Source organism: Apteryx rowi, unplaced genomic scaffold (genome assembly GCF_003343035.1).
Source record: "Apteryx rowi isolate R43461 unplaced genomic scaffold, aptRow1 scaffold_171, whole genome shotgun sequence".
NCBI lineage: Eukaryota > Metazoa > Chordata > Aves > Apterygiformes > Apterygidae > Apteryx > Apteryx rowi.
Window position 1 is genome coordinate 1,515,310 of NW_020447986.1, and position 18,026 is coordinate 1,533,335.

At 36.3% G+C, this 18,026-nt stretch overlaps 1 protein-coding gene across 8 annotated transcripts in view; it reads left to right on the top strand.

Moving 5' to 3' along the window:
- The window catches only part of MDN1 (midasin AAA ATPase 1), a 109,175-nt gene that overhangs the window by 16,560 nt on the left and 74,589 nt on the right, over nt 1–18,026 (top strand). For 7 of the 8 annotated variants that reach the window (XR_003252661.1, XR_003252663.1, XR_003252662.1 and 4 more), the window contains 17 exons: nt 679–793; nt 2,721–2,914; nt 4,050–4,131; nt 5,968–6,063; nt 7,221–7,333; nt 7,902–8,050; nt 8,131–8,191; nt 8,737–8,948; nt 10,389–10,492; nt 11,544–11,688; nt 12,604–12,700; nt 14,374–14,487; nt 15,139–15,286; nt 15,461–15,571; nt 16,408–16,559; nt 17,057–17,235; nt 17,614–17,822. Coding sequence is in view for 5 of the 8 variants with exons in the window: in XM_026060800.1 (XP_025916585.1) it covers nt 679–793; nt 2,721–2,914; nt 4,050–4,131; nt 5,968–6,063; nt 7,221–7,333; nt 7,902–8,050; nt 8,131–8,191; nt 8,737–8,948; nt 10,389–10,492; nt 11,544–11,688; nt 12,604–12,700; nt 14,374–14,487; nt 15,139–15,286; nt 15,461–15,571; nt 16,408–16,559; nt 17,057–17,235; nt 17,614–17,822 (2,281 nt within the window). In the remaining 3 variants the exon portion in view is untranslated. Of the gene's footprint in view, nt 1–678; nt 794–2,720; nt 2,915–4,049; nt 4,132–5,967; nt 6,064–7,220; nt 7,334–7,901; nt 8,051–8,130; nt 8,192–8,736; nt 8,949–10,388; nt 10,493–11,543; nt 11,689–12,603; nt 12,701–14,373; nt 14,488–15,138; nt 15,287–15,460; nt 15,572–16,407; nt 16,560–17,056; nt 17,236–17,613; nt 17,823–18,026 lie in introns of those variants that run through there. The other variant, XM_026060804.1, reaches the window with a different exon arrangement.

An 18,026-nucleotide genomic window follows, 5' to 3' on the forward strand; every position in this document is an offset into this window, starting at 1 on the left:
CTGTACAAACCATTGACCAAGTATACCACAGAAACACTGCAACAGACTTATCAAATCTCCGATTTGGGAGGTAGGTTAAGGAAAACCTCAAATGCAGAATATTAAATTAAGAAAAAAAACAGCAATATCTAGTGCTTTGCATGTGCAAGGCTTCTTCCACAGTGGGTAGAACATATGGCTGAGTAGCTATCTGCACAGTAAAAACCAGTAGGGAGCAAAATATGTGAAGAGAAGGAAAAGGAGGCTGAAGAATGAGAACAAAGTCAGTAAAGACTGGGGTGGAGGCTTTTCCTGCACCTCCATCCACAATACAGCATGGATCACTTAGGATCTGTGGAAGTTATTATCCTTGTCCCTTCTTTCAGGCTCCTCCCTTTACAGGGCATCCTGTATGTTGTTTCTGGTAGGATTAGCTTGTTGTCCTGCTTCTTTTTGTGAGTACCTCTTTGGAGATTTTGCACCAGAGGGGCAATATACTGTGATAAAAGAAAAAGGTGATTTAGAAAGCAGAGATAGGCATGGTAGGGTGGCTGACAGCACCGTGACAAACAGCGGGCGATCTAGGCATGCACTTTTTCCCCCAGCAGCTGTTCTTTGATGTATGGGAATGTATAAAAATGTTGAATTCTTCAGCAAAACACTATATGCTATGTGTCTTTGTGTGTTGCTTTGCTTTAGGATCTTCAGTTGTGGTGGTGGTTGGTACAGACAGCAAAGCAGCTGTGCTGCTCTTCTGGACAAGTATTGGACCAAAATTCATCTGGATTACATGAGCAAAGAAGAACTCAAGGAGGTATGGTGTATGTTACTCTATTGTGGCATGTGAAAATTTGTTTCAATTAAGGGTAATGAATGTTTTCTGGTAATAAGTTTAATTCTTATTTTCCTCTCCAAGTTGTATAATTTACCCTTATTGCTTCAGATCTAAAGAGCTAATGCTGAAGTAAACGGGCAGTTTACCGAGAAAATTTGATGTGAATTGGATGGATTCCTGGGTTTTGTCATGGCAAACACAATTTGGCTTTGAATGGGTCTAAGAGTCAAATTACTTTGCTGTTTTGTAGCATGCAGAGGTGTTTTTTGTTTTGTTTTGTTTTTTAAAGCAGGGGTGGGGGGTGAAGAAGAGAAAGAAGAAGAAAAGAAAATCAAGCTTACTGTACTCCTGAGTTCTCTAAGCCTTGAAATGGAAAGTATTCGCTTACTGATTGTCAATTACTATTGCTGTAGACATCTTTTGTTAACATCCGTAGGGAATGTTTGCTATGTGTAGGTCCATCAAAAAATTAAGCCCAGGGCTTACATGAAAATAGAATTCTCTAGAGATTCTCCTTGTGATATAAAATTCAAAATACAATTTGATTGTAAAAAAAAGCCTTGCCTAAGGGAAGAGGGGACAAATTATCTCCGGCAGAAGATTTGAGAGAAATTTCTGAATTTTCTAGACTGGAAAAGATAGGTTTCCAATAGAATTCATCTACTCCTTGGGGCTCACTCAGCAGCCAGTACAGTTATGAATGACCTTAAATATCTGTATTTTCCTATCTTGTCATTTGTCATGTAAGTATTAGGAGTGGTGCAAGAGCAGCACCTATTTTGTGTTTCTAGATTTTGTTGCAGCCTGAGCAAGTAGATGCATGGGAGGCCTCAGCAGACAGTTTGCTGGAAATGTATAAGTTTGTGTGCTGTAGCTGTTTCTACCACAAATAGATCCACGTGGGCAGGAATTTAAGCAGCTCACTGTTACAGCGGTGAAGAAGGCTTTCTGGCCAATTTGATAACAAAGATGGCTTCCAGAAAGGAGCAGTGTAAAATAAAGCTTGGCTGTCAAAGCCTTAAGAAAAAAGGATGCTTCCATACTAAATGTGTCAGTTACCACTAGATTCTTCCAGTTGTTCTTTTTTGTTTGTTTGTTTTGTTTTTAAACCTTGTACCTCAAGTGACAAAAATATGTAAATCAGATGGACTGTGTAAGATTCTGTAACAGAAGAAGAAAAGGTGACAAAAACATCCACCTGCTTGCTCGTGTTGAAAATAGATTCATGTTCTTCTGGCTAATCTTAAAAGTCACTTTGGCAGGGCAAGACCAATGATCCTGGCCTGTATCTRTGAAAAGCCTATTTCGGGAAGCCATGGCTTCAGCCTTTAAGCCTCGGTGGAGAGAGCTAATCTGAAAGGAAATGATAAAAGAAAAATTAGCCTTTTAGTGCATCTTTGTCAGTGCAGTAAAGAGACATCTTCGATGCTCAAAAAAAAGTTCAGTCATAAAAGCTGTGTAAGAGGGACAGGAGACAGGAATTTTTATGATCAGTTATAAAGTTGTATGCTTTTGACTTATGATGTTAACTTTAGATGGTGCTGAATATACTTCTGTACTTCCCATCAATAGTAGTACAAATCCATAAAATAAACAGGAGTATAGTTGAGTTGGAAAATTTCACATTTGGCATCCAAATCAGTATCATGCAACTGGCAATGACTTACACTTGCTTCAGATGAGAGCAAAACCTTGCATAATTTAATGTTCTTATAATATACATGACATTACAACATCTGTATAAAAAAGAATCACCAAATGTTGTCAGCAAGACTAAGAGAGCAGTTTTGTGCGGCTTGCCAGCTTGACGAGTGACTACTGAAGTGTATCCTATTTAAAATTTTGGTGATTAGTGGTTGGCTTCCAATGATAAAGGGTTTTGGGGGGGGGTTGTTTTGTTTTTCAGGTTCTTCAGAGCAGATACCCCAACCTTGCTTCTGTAACTGATCGTTTGCTAGACATTTATATTCACCTTACGGGAGACAAGTATGAGGCATCAGAAAGGAGTGCTTCTGGCACCAGGCACATTGCAGAGGATGCATCAGAATCAAGATCAGAAAATAAGAAACCAAATCTGGAAGGACGAGAACTATCTCTAAGGTTGTCTTTTCTTATATGTTTGTCAGGAGGAAATTTAGCCAGCTGGCTACAGATATCAGAAAGCTTTTTCTTTTTTTCCTCCTTCTTTTTATTCTTTTCATCTTTTTATAACTGGTGATAAAAGTTTGAATAATTAAACCTGAATTTAATAAAAGTGGTTTGAAAATTCCATTTTTTAATTTTAAATCATGTTTAATGTATTTTTTTTCTTAAAATAAATTTCCATACAAATTATAAAGGATTTTGTATTTACTATACTCCTTTTCTTCTTTAATAGAGGTTTTGTCATGTATAGTGTTGAGAAATAAATTAGTATCAGGCCATGTGGATTATTTCTCAGTTTGTTTTTACACAGAGCATCAGTTCTGCTAGTTAACTATTGAAATGCTCTGTATATTGTTTTAATAGTAACTAGCGGATAACTTTTTCAGGAGTTGTATGCATTTGTTCATCTAGATAGTTTAGTATTAGACACTCACTTACAGCTTTCTAATCTACAATTCACTCAAAATAACCAAACCTGTAGTATACTATTAGTTTCTGCATTTTTATGATGAAATGCAGCTTAGGTGTTCAGATTTTTTTTTTTTCCTTTCTTCTGATACCAAATGTTGAGTTCAGCAATATAGAATTTCTATAACCAACAGTGCTTTGTGAATTATTTAGCAGATACTAGATATGGGTAGTCTGTATTTTTGTGAAGCATAGGAATGCTGCTTATTTAAAAGCAGCATTGGTTTTCCCAGAATTAGATGTTTCCTTTGCCTCACTTCCAAGAGATTGTGGTGTTGATGAGGAATCTGTGTCTTGAAAAATGTTTCTTCATACCTTTCTGGATGAAAAGTATACTGCTTTTCATTTTTTCAATTTCACAGTAATGGATAATGTGGTATTTATTATCTATTTACAAACAATGTATCAGAAAGTGATACTGTTGTTCTTTAAGTACTCATTTACTCTTTAGAATTAGCATGCTATTTATATGTAGTTTCCCATTTACAACTTAAAAGACAGCTAAATGTATAATCGCTAAAAAAGATGACAAATGGTAAGTGAGCTAACCTGAACATGAGAGGAAGTACCATGCATTTTGGCTTGATTGCACCAAATCTTTTTTCTCCATTTTTCTTTTTAGGGACTTACTGAATTGGTGCAGCAGGATTGCGTGCAACTTTGATAGTACTTCTTCAACCACAGCAGTGAATATTTTTCAGGAGGTGCGGTAAGACCTGATCTATCAGGAAATTGTTAACTCAAATTTTCGCATTATATCACAAATAATCAAATAGTCTATTTGAGAGTTTGTGAGAGGGAAATTACATTCAGTTTTATTTGAAGTAATTGGACTGTAGTTGGAAAGCTTGATGTGATTAGCATATTAGAGTCTTTCCTTACAACTAGGCAAATTGTTCACAATGATGTGCAGAAAGCCAGTCCAAACTTCCTATTTGTATACAGACATACTGTGTGCTGCAATGTAATTTTAACTGGTATGAGCTGGGATTGCATGCGACCAAGGAAGAGTAAAAGTTTATGTAATGTGGATACATTAACAAATTTACTTACCATTTAAACATTCGATTCATTTTAGTGCAATGTGTATTGTGATTGCAACAAGAAAAATGCCCGAGGATTAGTTTAGTGAGCCTTTAAAAAAAAAATGGAAGTACTTGGTGTTTGCTACTTGTGACTAAGGTGCTGTAGTTACTCCCAAACCTTATTGTAGATGGCTCGAGGAGAGATGAAATGTAAAAAGAATTCATGTAAAATACTTCCAAAGGTAGAATTAAAATAGGAATGAAGTGATGTAATAGTATGGATGCATTCAGAACTAAAGCTGGAAGCTAGATTTGTCAGGAGGAGTGTAATCTTCCCTTTGCCTGAAAGACACCACATTGCTTGTCACAGCTTTCGAGTCTTTCCAGTGATGTGGTTTTGTCTAGAAACAATGCTCAATAAATACTAAGGCCTGGATCATGATCTAAGTTAGGATACTGGGCTGAGGTACATTTCATAGCTTGTTTTTAAAATGGCTTCTCTTATTAAGTCTATTTAGGCTTTGACTGTGCTTTGGAGATGGTTTTATGGCAGTTTTGATAATTCTGAGCTTTTATATTCAGTTCTCCCCTGTCCGTAGTGGAGCACCAGGACATTCCTGATAATGAATACCTCTTAGGTAATGTGGGTATTGAGGAGGATGTCACTGACCGATGTCCCAAGGCACAGAGAGTCACTATCTAGACCTGTTTGCAGTAGCATTAGAGCCATGTTTATGTGACAGCTGATGCAGAATCTGTGGCATGCACTTACTTGGTAATACATGTGTCCACACAGTGTGTGTGGTAGTTGCACTGTGTTAGAAGTATTACAGGGTTAGATTTACTGATTACTAAGAGGGTTTAATCCCCTCACTTCCTCCCTCCCTCCCACGTTAGTTCTGGCTGGCATGTCATGCTCTGTGATATTAGCTCAGCTCAGTGACAGAGCTTCTTAGCCCTTGCTTTTTAAATCAGAGCTGTGTTTGCCTCCTGGTGAAAACCTTTCAGCTCTTGTTTTCATTATTCTGGTGTCCTTTGTGAGACTTAGTATCTGAATTGCTCAGCAAAATTAAAGATACTTAATTTGCAGTATGATTCTGAAATCTTTTCTTTTTCTTCCAATATGGAACTACTTTCCTACTTTACATCAGCTTATACTCCAGATCTGGAATTTCTCAGTTGTGCATCAGAGGTAGTTTTAAGATGTGAGCTCTTACAACATTACTGCCTTCATTTTGGTCCTGTCATCTGAAAAAAGCTGCTGAGACTGGTGTCCTTGGGTATTGAAAAGTTTTACAGTGATCAGAAACCCAGTAAATTACAGAATTTAGAATTTTTTTTAATATATCATTCTGATTCCATTTCTAGACTAGATCTGAAGGCACTGAAATAATTTTGTTTGCCTTGGCTGGATCTGATTCAGACTTGTGTTAATTAAGGTGATGGTGCTTGTCAGATCATACCATATAAAATTTGTATTGAAGAAGTTTTTTTTTTTTTTTTNCCCCCCGACAGGCACTGGACTGTTTCACAGCTATGCTGCCCAAGCAAGGGAGCAGACAGAAAATGGCCAAAATTATTGGAAGTAAACTAAACATTTCCAAGAAAAAGGTATATTGGGTTATAATGAACATGACATTTGCTGGTAATATTCTACAACGTTTGTTTTTTCTCTAGGAACTAACTTAAGTGTACTGTGCTCTAGTATTTTCTTAATATTATGCCCATCTCTCTTTCCCACACACTTTGTTTCTGCTTTTTCTCTATATTTGMAGGGTCTACTCATTTTCCTCATTTTCCTGTTTTATTTTCAGCTGTGCTTTCTCTCTGAAAGTGCCTGTGAACCTGTTTCAGATCAAATTGCAAATGTCCTYATCATGCAAAAGAAGGATGACAATTGCTGGAACAGTGCAGTTGGCTAGGCACATGATATTGTTAGATGTACAGAGTAATACAAAGTTTGATGGTGGGGGTGGGGGGAGTTGTGGGKTTTTTTTGTTTTTTCTTGTTGTTGTTGTTGTTTTCCTGGTGGCAAGTTGCAATGAACTTGAATCATTTACACAGAGTTCAGATAAAAATGTGATCTTCCTTACTACTTATTCCCTAATCGTTGATTCCAAAGCTAGTAGTACCCCTCTGTATATTAATAGCATGTGATACACAAGTGAGTCAGACTGAATCTTTTTTTTTTTTTCAGTTATTTCTGACCGTAAAAGTTTGATTGCATAGTAAATCCCTCCTTCATTACTTTAAGAAATTTTTTGAAAAATTCTTCATGGCTGGGGGGACAGCAAGATTCCCTGAACCTTTCATGGATTTTTCTTTGTCCTGCTTCCTTTCCATTATTTCAATACAGAAATGTATGAACCACTGACAATGGCAAAATATCCTTGGTTATGTGGAGGTATTCACCACACTCTTTAAAAAATAAATACATAAATAAATGAACATTTGAAGTAGCCCTGTTCTCAGGTTCAAGTTCATGTAGTTGAGCTACCATGGAAGTAAGCAAAGTAGAATCATAATGGCAAGAGCCTGTTACCAAATTGATAAATGGAAAGCGGTTATTTAGACAGAAGATAACACTTCTGAGGTCCTTCAGTATTTTAGGTGATAAATATAAAAAATATATTTTAAAAAAAAAGAACAAAATCTCATCATGAACAACTTAGCTTGTTGCACAGTGATATTAGTAGCACAGTGAATGTGTTCTTTGTGTGATGGTGTAGACAACACTGGTATTGGAAATGTTGATTCTTTCTTCACAGGTAGAGTTCTTTTGTGAACTCTATAAACCAGAAATTTTAATAAGGGAACAAGAAGTCTCTGTGGGAAGAGTGTGCCTCATGAGGAAACAAACCCAGACTCTTACTGTACAAAGGTAGTATATCAATCTGGTAGCTTTCTTGTAAATCTAAATGTCTTGTGTTGGAACAGAATAAACTGGAAATTACAGGTTTAAGAAAATCAGTGCAGATCAACTAATTTCGCTCTAGTCAAAGGAATATGATGAGTTCTCTGTCTTGTGATCTGCGTTTTAACTTATGTATCTTTGAGACTGCATCATTCTTCTGTCAGGCAAAACATGGAGATTATCAGCTTATTTTGAACTATTATTTCTTCAAAACAGTTTGGATCTACAGCTGTTGTAATTAGATTTTGATTATTCTATCTTGATGAAGTGAGACTTTTGTAGGATGTGCCACTAACTCCACAAAACTGGAGTAAAAACTGGAGCATTGTAAAACCTGAATTTCTAGGTTGTACCTTGAGGAAAAATGAATGTCTTGTATGATGCTTTTAAGTGCATCTTGGAACTAATTTTTTCCAAACCTTTTTTTTTTTTTTAATTAAAAAATTGTAAATAACCCTCTAAAAATTTATAAAGGCAAAATTGAAATGAGCTTCTTGATAGATTTGTCATTGAATTTTTTCATCTGTTTTGTCAGAGCAAAGCAAACCTTTGCTGCCACACGACCATCTGCAGTATTGATTGAACAGCTTGCAGTCTGTGTTGTCAAAGGAGAGCCTGTGCTCTTGGTTGGTGAAACAGGAACTGGCAAAACCTCAACTGTTCAGTACCTTGCTCATATTACAGGTAAATGCAGTGTGAGAACTGTAACTTGTACAAAATTAATAAAAAATACACAAGTTGATGCTTTCTACTTCTGTTTCAAGGACACTCTCTGAGAGTTATCAACATGAACCAGCAAAGTGACACTGCAGATCTTCTAGGGGGGTGAGTCACTGACTGCTGTTCGGCCTGTTTTGCATGAACCAGTTGGCAGTATCAGAACAAGCTTCTAATGCAAGCATAGTTGTGTTGTCATTGAATTGTTTTTAGATGCATATTTGTTTCATAGCAGTATGAATGTCTCAAACATGTTTGTGTGCAGAAATCTTGCCATCCTTGTTCAAGAACTTTAACAGTTTCACTGAAATGTATGTACATCTGAATGTGATGAAATCATTTAAAAGCTCGACCCAATGTTGCTCTAAAAATGGCTAAGTTTTTCAGTATAAATCCAAGGTAATATTTACTAGACCTATTGGTGCGTAGTAGTAAAGATATTTTACCTACCAGGGCAGTCCTGTCTTTATGAAATCACCTCGTAAGGTACCTTTAAATATGTGCTATTTTACTTTTATTGTTAGTTGAGTAAAAAACTTTGGAAACCTGAGTTCCTTAATGAACAGTATTGCTGTCTCAGTGACTGGTTTTTGTTAGTTTGCAGATGTTAGTTGCTGTTTCTCTGTGACAAGTTAATTTTTGCTTCTCTTCAGCTATAAACCTGTGGATAACAAACTGATCTGGCTGCCTCTGCGAGAGTCTTTTGAAGAACTTTTTTCTCAGACATTCTCTAGAAAGAAAAATCAAACATTCTTGGGGCACATTCAGACCTGCTACAGGCAGAAACGTTGGCATGATCTGCTCAAACTAATGCAACATATTCACAAATCTGCTATTAATAAGGAAGCAAAAGAAAATACGTCTGGTAAGAATTCAGAGTGATCAAGCACAGATCATTAGCTGTGAACCATTTCAAGAGTAGACAGGAAGATAGAGTGGTGACTTCTTTCCAGCTTCCTTTGTTACATCCTCTCTTATGGTTTTGAAAAATGCAATCTCTGTCTACTACGAGACATTCAAAATACTGTTATGATGAATTTTTTTTCCTAGCCCATCACTGCTGTTTTCCATGTCTGATGGAGTGAAGATTGGCTTGTCTGTTCTTACAAAGCTCTTGACAGCTGATCTCCACTTAGCCTGTTACTTGTTCCCTGTATTAGTGAACATTGCTAGCTGTTTGTGTGTTAGACTTTCATATAGATGCACTCATGCTTTCTTTCAGACCTGGAATGTCATTAGGTTTCACAGGTAGCCCTTCTTAGCCCTTAGCCCTCCCCCCTCCCCTCTCCAAAAAACAACAACAACAAAAAACCCAACAGCTCTCTTGTGACAGTAATGGCTGTAAAGCTTGGTAAGAGCTTTCGGAAGACTTGGTATCCTGTCAGTGATGGTGACTTGACTTGTGAAACACTGTGGTTTTGTCTCTGAATATTGGTTTATCTCTCATTTTCTCCTTCACAACTTCTTTAGGGCAGAGGCAGTATTGATACTTTGCCTTGCCATAGAGTGTTTTCTGGTCCTAGATCTTCTGAACAGATAGTCATTGCTTTTGTTCAGTATGGGCCAAATGAGCTTGTTCTCCTGAATATGCAGATACTAAAATAAAATACATACGAATGTCAAAGAAGATGAAGTTTTAAAGTCATTGCAAGTATTGGGAATCCTAAAATAAATAAAGAAAAGCTGAACTCTGCTGCAACTRAAAAATGCACGAGGATAAACTTGCAAAGCTGGCAACTTAAGTCATTATAACACTGAACAAATGCATAAAGCTCAGGCTGTAACTTTAAGCAAATAACTGAAATAACTGCAATACTAAATAATTTCATAACTGATAAGCAAGTGTTCTTACTCTTAATGGTAAGCAGCAGTGTTTGTTCTTACTGAAAATAAAGTGTTTATTCTTAACCTGTTCTGTAATAAGGTTTATAAACTTGCTTTTGTCTTTTGGGCTACCTCTTTCTGTCTCTGGGGGTTGGAGAGTGGTATCCATTACATTGTGAACAAGTGGATTGCCAGCGTAAGTATTTGTTCCTAAGCTGGGACATTTTGGAAAGGATAACAAGCTTTAACATGTACAAAAAAGTGTTCAGCTAAATTTTAAAATATTTTCAGCAAAATATATATACATATTTTTTTTAATTCATGAGGTGTCGTGTGGAGCTTGAATGTTTTCCTTGCTCAGCCAAGCTTCATCTTATTGTATCTGACTGCATGCCTGAAATGTCTTGATAAAATACTGCTTTTAAATATCTTTTTATGCTATTGTTCCAATGTTACAAACTTAAATTTCTTTTGCTTGCAGGCTTACCATTGAAGGAAAAGTGGGAGGCATTTGGTCTTAAACTGAATCATGCTCATCAACAAATGAAAATGACAGAAAATGCTCTTCTCTTTGCATTTGTAGAGGTATTTAGAGATCCGCATTTTGATGCTGGGAAGAATGAGCAGAAACTTATAAAATGTTTCAACCAGTATAATAGCTTCCTTGCATGAGTATTGCTGTGAAGTAAAACTTGTTCCACAATAATTCTGTGGTATAGAGTGTGCTACTTCAAGAAGGTGGTGGTTAGATAGGAAGAAAATATATATATTTTTGATAACCCAATAACTTAATGCTGTATAATAAGAATTATGGCTGGTGTGATTTAAAAAAAAAATCATCAACAGTATGGCATGTCATCTTTCAAATGTATGAGATGAGAAAATCCACCTTGACCACTCTCCAGTAGAACATGTGCCTGCCTAGGGATTTGTGTGAAGTATTTAATATTAAGAATCTGTACTAAGTATTTACAAGTGATTTTTGAAATGTTTCAAAAACATGGTGTCATGGTATAATATTTTAATGACATTATAGTTTCCTCTTATTCCACTTTGTCTTATGCATACTTGTTCCTTGTCATTCCATTATTCCAAACATATGATCTCAAATATTATCTGAAGTGTATAAGATGTTGACAATCCTCTTTCTAAAAAATAGATGTTTGGAGAACCTTTGACTTGAGTAAAATTTTAATAACGTATTACTCTCTGAGGAACATAGTATCGCTTGTGTCTTTGGGTTTCTTTAGGTTAACTGTCTTAATCCTCTAACAGTGCTGTCACTGAAGCTTATGCACCACAGTGATAGGATATAATTGACAAGCAGTGTGTTGCAGAAATGAGGGAGCTTAATTCTGTTGTGAGAAAAAAGTAGATAACTCTTAAAAATCTTGCAACAGATCTTGCAAATCTGAATGTTATGTGATAATGGCGTTAAAAATTGTTGATTTTTGTGACTCGCAAAATACTTGCTGTCACTGAAGGAGAGAAATACAACTGCTACTGGAGGATAAGATCTGGAGTTGCCATTTGTCTAATCAACACATAGGCTTCAAACAAATATTTCAAATATACAGCTGCTTTAGATGATATATCACTGCTGATGACATGACTTACAAATTGATCTTATTTTTAGGGTACTCTAGCACAAGCTGTTAAAAAAGGAGAGTGGATTTTATTGGATGAGATTAACTTGGCTGCAGCAGAGACTTTAGAGTGCCTAAGTGGTTTATTGGAAGGGTCTTCTGGGTCATTGGTGTTGCTAGACAGAGGAGACACAGGTATTATTTCTGTGCTTGCATATGCTATATTTTGCCATCCGGTTTGTTGAATTCCCTATCTCATATGTCTCAAAAGAAATGAAGAAACACATTCCTTTAAAAGGAATGTGTGTAGAGAAGAGAGAATAACATGTCCTTTTTAGACTTCATACTTTTTCCATACTTTTATACAATAAGTGGTAGTGTTCATTCACCATAGCTCTACATATTTTAGCAAGCAAAGGTTGATGTGGCTTTTGCTTCTTTGGGCCATACAAAGAACAGATCTTTCTAGTGCCATTAGTAAGTGTTGCTGTCTCTGAATATTATTAGAGGAGTGTCACAGTTTATTACAAGGTTAAGATAGTCTGATGGATAAGTGCATGGGACATGAGGTTCATTTGCTGCTGTGCTAATAGTCTTTTGCTGATCTTGGGAAAATATTTGTTCTTCACCTGGAAAATGTGGACAAGGCCTTTTATTTTTACTGAGGTCTAAAGGTAAAAAATGTGATGTAACTGCTAAATGTTATTTTCTGGAGCTACAGCTAGAGGCAAATGTTGTATGAGCTTCCTAGGCTGGGTTTTCTTGCTGGCTGAGAGAAGCACTGCTCATTGTTCTGAAAGAGATGAAAAGGAATCCCAAGTTTAGGGCTTATAACTTTTGAAATATTTAAGGTTATTAAAGTATCCTGCTGTACACAAATAAATGTCAAGGTTTCACTTGCTATGGCTGTCATAAAGATGCAGGGTTACTTTTGCTAAATCATACTGGGTAATTCCCTGGAAATTTATAACCCTGGCATTTTAAGAAAATGTAGTAGAGCAGCATTAGAAAACTGGCTTAGAAGAAGAATCTGAAATGCATCTCATTTAACGTAATAAATGTCCTTGGTTTATCTTTAACCTTTTGTTTTGTATTTTTCTTTTCCTTTAGAGCCTCTCGTACGTCACCCTGATTTTCGCTTGTTTGCATGTATGAATCCAGCTACAGATGTTGGGAAGAGAAATCTTCCTCCAGGAATAAGAAACAGGTATAAAAAAAGACAATCTGGCAAAATACTAAAAGTCACTTTCTTTTTTGGAGTTTAACTAGCTTTGTGAATTGATCTGGAGAGAAGGATAATTTGCTTGAAGTCTGAAGATATGTTTGAACTCAAATTGACTTTCTCCAAGTGGTGCTTTCCACATCATGGTTAAGGTTTTTTCATGAAGTAGCAACAGGAAAATACTTTATGAAGTTGCTGAGCATGAAGAAATGGTCTAGCAATAGCACAAAGTGCTGCCACTGGGGGCAGGGGGGAATGATCATTCTTTACAATTAAACTGTCAGTGCCTGGGGATGCTACTGCAGCAGTTTATGTTCCTGGTGGGGATAACAAAGGCAAGTATTTCATGTCTCTCTAGCAGCCTCTTCCTTGGTAACTTGGCAGTGTTGATGATCCTTGCAAAGAGCTGTGTATCCAACCTTGTTCACTTGGAAGGAAGGTGATCTGCATGCTGGAGCAGATGTGTGATATTCAAAATATTGGGGTTCAGGCTGCAACCAGGAAAGTTGTTGTGGAAGATTTGTTCTTCAGTAGTACCCATTCATGAATGCAAAGGTCTTCTGTTGTCTTTGATGCAGTTTCTCTCATGAATGCCAAAAAATTGAATGTGTAGTCCCTTTTCAGATTCTTAAACAATGCAGAAGACTGTAGAGATACATTCACTATATGCAGCTAGTCATTTGCAGTAGTCATTTTTGACTCTTTTTGACTATTGTTTTTGAAGTAAGGTTTTATTGCTATTAGCTCTACTGGGTTAATAGTGAAAGGAAGCAAGGAGTGTAATGCAGAAGAAAGAAGACTTTAGCTCCACAGTTCCTAATTAAGTTCCGATGAATTGCATCTGTCAAAAATATCCAACTCTCTGAAGTCAACAGTATTGCTCATTTGTAGGTTTGCTGTGGTGCACCGAGTTTCCTTTTTTTTTTTTTTTTTTTTTTTTTTTTTTTNTTTTTTTTGCAGTGGCAATGCATGGTATGGAAAGACTGCAGACTGACACTGAACACCTGATACAAGTATACTGGACAGTTAAATTTGCTCATTAATTACAGTTGCCAGTGTAGTATACTAGATGTGAAACCCTGTAATGACATTTTTAAAGAAGCTCAGACCTTCAATGAGTACCTGTGTAGCTGCTAATTTTCCTTTGCTTATTGTCAAGCTGTTTCTCAGTGTATTACTGCCCAGCTAGATGTCTGTAAAAGTGGAAAACAACCTGGATATGCTATTTGACACAAGGTTAGAATGAGTGATGTTTCATAGGTGTTGACTTTGTAAAATATATAGATTGTTATAGAGAGTCCACTTTGAAAAGTGTTCTTGCTGTGTCAGTGCTCCAGTTTCAGTCCATAACATTTGGGTATATGTATTGCAAACTCTTTAAAGTTTTCATTTTCAAAAATATGGTCCCATAGACATTGTTTTCAGTCTGCAAAGTTAATACAGATAAATTACTTAAAAATAAGATACTAACACTTTGTTTTTAACTACTCTGTTCTTTTGAGTCCATATATAGGCAGTTTGATTGACAAGTCAGTATTCTGTTGCTTACATGATTTTAAATGTTATATAGTATGAGAATAGTCTAGTCTTTAATGAAATTTCATTTTTTCTAATGGTGTCAGATATTTAAACGTTATGGATTGATCTACTTCTCATAGGTTTACTGAACTCTATATAGAAGAACTAAGGAGTGAAGGAGACTTGCAAGTTCTTATCATGGATTATCTGAGAGGCCTGAATGTGAACAAAAATACAGTGCAAGGAATTGTGAAGTAAGTTGGTTATAATCTCTTTAAATCTTAGATGGATATGTCACAAAAGGAAAGTAGGTAACTGTAGTCTGTGATAAGACTATTTTGGGAAACACTATAATGCTTCTTAAGCAGTAATTTGCACAACTTCAGGAAGCAGAAGAGATAGATATATCTTCTTCATTCTCAACCTTTCTGTATTCCTGGGGGGAATTTCAGTCTCTCACTCTCACTCAGAAATGATTTAATGGTGACACCAATTAAAAAGCATTGTCATTGCGACACCTTTCCCATCTGAGAGACTAAAAGGATTTGTTTTTTCAGATAATAACCATGAACATCTTGCATGTTTATCAAGCAGCCTTTCTTCCCCCTAGAATAAGGCATATTATCTCACTGTGTTTTGAGTTCATAGTTACTTATTGTATATCAAAACTCTCAAAAATATGATTTAAAATGCTGTGTTCCTTTGCTTCACTGACTATACTGATTGCAATATTTGGCATGGCTTTCCCAACCTAGGGCTTCTAGAAAAAGTGACAGTTGGAGATAAGTTTAAATGTTCATGGGTTGGGTTTAATTCGTTAGAGCAGTACTCTGATCTTAAAGATGATTAGTTCTTCAGTAACAGCACTATGTAACTGGAACTGGTTTCACTCTTTATTTTTGCAGCTTTTATTTATCTGTGAAAAAGGAAGCAGAAACAAAGCTGGTGGATGGAACTGGCCACAGACCTCATTATAGTCTCCGTACGCTTTGCAGGGCGTTGAGATTTGCAGCATCTAATCCATGTAGCAGCATACCACGCTCACTGTATGAGGTGATTGCCTGTATTGGGGTTTGTTTCAATATGTGTATTCCCCACTAAGTCTGTCTGGATAAAGGAAAATCCTGTCTTCTGAGTGCAATATTGAATGGAAAGGATTCTTTAACCTGTATATCTTTTTTCTAATAATTTTTCACATAACTGTTGAAAACAACTCTTCTTCTTTAGGGCTTCTGTTTGAGTTTCCTGACGCAGCTTGACAGAGTTTCTCACCCAGTAGTTCAAAAGCTAATTTGCCAGCATATAGTCTCTGGCAACATCAAAAGCCTTCTCAGGCAGGTAGGTAACTAAGCCTATATTGAGCTGTTTATTATTCAGAGTAAAATGTATTTTGAGTTGCGTTCTCTGCCTTTTTGCTCCATGCTTCCTTATCACAGTCATGTCTTTCCTATATAAAAGATAAGTGCTTAAAAAAAAAAAACCTGTTCTTTTTCAACTTTTTATTTATACATGAAATGCCCATAGGTTAGCCTGTTTTTTTTGTTAATTTGAAAAAAATATGGAAGACTGAATAATTACAGAATTGTAGAGTGTGGATAGCTTAATATATTGACTCCAATTGTAAAGTCATGGGTGGGAAATGAGAAGCTTTCACAGACTTTTTATTTTTAGATCCGAAGTGCAGAATAATGTTGATATGAAGCAAACATCTGTGCTTTGTCTCTTATGGGAAAGGAAGAATCTCACTAGTTCTGGGAGTCCAAAAAGCGTGGCTCACTAGGCAGCTCGAGTGGGGAAGCTAGTTGTAAAAGATGGGTATTACTTCCACAAAAAAAAAACATATTATGAAAATATGTACAAATAAAAAGTTAAAAGCCAATTTTCAGTTTGGAAGTGTACTTTAAAATTTAGGGCTAGGAGTCAGGAGACCTTTTGGTCTTCACGTCTCTGGCAAAGTTTCTTGCTTCATGACCTTGAAATAATCTGTTCAGCCTTTCCTTGTAATTTGCATTCTGTGACAACCAGACAGTGCTCGCTGCAGGAGTGCTCAGGGGGTAACTTAAAATGATTGAGTGCTTCTTAAAGAATATGTTATAGTGGTGTAGCAATATTTGTCTTCATTAGAAAATCAAAACTCATTTGTATGATCCGTTATTTTTGTCATTTCTCCTCAGCAAATACCAAAACCCCAAGAAGGGAGGTTTATACATATAGAAGGATACTGGATTGCAGCTGGGGATAAAGAACCTACTGTAGATGAGACTTATGTGCTAACCCCTTCTGTTAAGCTTAATCTCAAAGACATTGTCAGAGTTGTGTCTGCAGGGTATGGTTTTTTTTTTTTTTTCCATTAGAAAAACTAAGTAAAATGTATTTATTTGGGTCTTAAGCATTGGTGTCCATCTAGTTGTTATTTTTTGGCATGAGTAGTGTCTGTTTTCTTCCTATTTTATGGTAATTTTTCATTATACATTGACTTGAATTTATACTTCTATTTCTTGTCTCTTTAAAACACTTTACTGCTATACCCAGTTTTTTTAAATGATAATCCAGAGATTTGCAGTTTGAATAACCTGCTCATTTCACACTGCCATGTAATAACTTCATGGGTAGCAGTTTGCATTTGGGGGTGAAATTATTTATATTTCTCCATTACTGCGTGATCTTAGATATGTTGCTCAGAAGGGGTTAAATAGTGATATTTTGGTAATAGTTGTAAAAGTATCTGTCAAAATTTCAAATGATGATGATATGCTGATACATTGTACATGAAAAGGATGTATGACTGATGCTTCTAAACACTATTTTGTTTTTTCCTTTTAGGACTCACCCAGTACTGATTCAAGGAGAGACTTCTGTTGGTAAAACCAGTTTAATTCACTGGTTGGCTGCTGCTACTGGCAACCACTGTGTAAGGATTAACAACCATGAACATACTGACATCCAGGAATATATTGGCTGTTATACATCAGATGCTTCTGGGAAGCTGATATTTAAGGAAGGTGGGTGAGCATATTACATTTACTTTAAATTTCCTTTCTCACTTTACTGTTTTTTTTCTTCCCTGCCTAACTTGTCTGTTTACAATGCAGAGGTGACCTTCCATAAACTTAGTCTTTGCCCGACCGATTATAATGTAATTTGTGTGAATTCTACTGAATTCTTAAGAGTTTGTGTTTATCTCCTTTATTGTTTACTTTTTCTTCTCCACTCTTTGTCCAATAGGATAAAAGAATCAACAGTTTAAACATTACTGTCACTTTGCACTCTGGATGAGCATTTATACAGTGTGAAAACTGATTGCTAAAAGCTTTTATTTGAATGTACACTTCTGTGAATTTTGTTAGATTTTAATGAGAACTTTTTTTGTTCTCTCCAAGGCATCCTCATTGATGCTATGAGAAAGGGCTACTGGATTGTTCTCGATGAGTTGAATTTGGCTCCCACTGATGTTCTGGAGGCCCTCAATAGATTGTTGGATGATAATAGAGAACTGTTCATTACTGAGACTCAGGAAGTCGTCAAAGCTCATCCTCACTTCATGCTGTTTGCCACACAGAATCCTCCAGGACTCTATGGTGGCAGGAAGGTCTGTATAATCTCTTCCTTTGAGTAACTATGACTCTAGGAAATGAATCTCTGTGGTACATAGAGCTGTGTTGGGAAAACTTTCTGATGCATAGTGTAGACTTAATAGGAAACTGTTAAGTGGTAGAGAGAAGAGGTGATTGTGCTGGCTTTCAGCACCTCAGCTGGGTTCTGTATAGGTTGGTTGCTTTGTTCACAGATAACA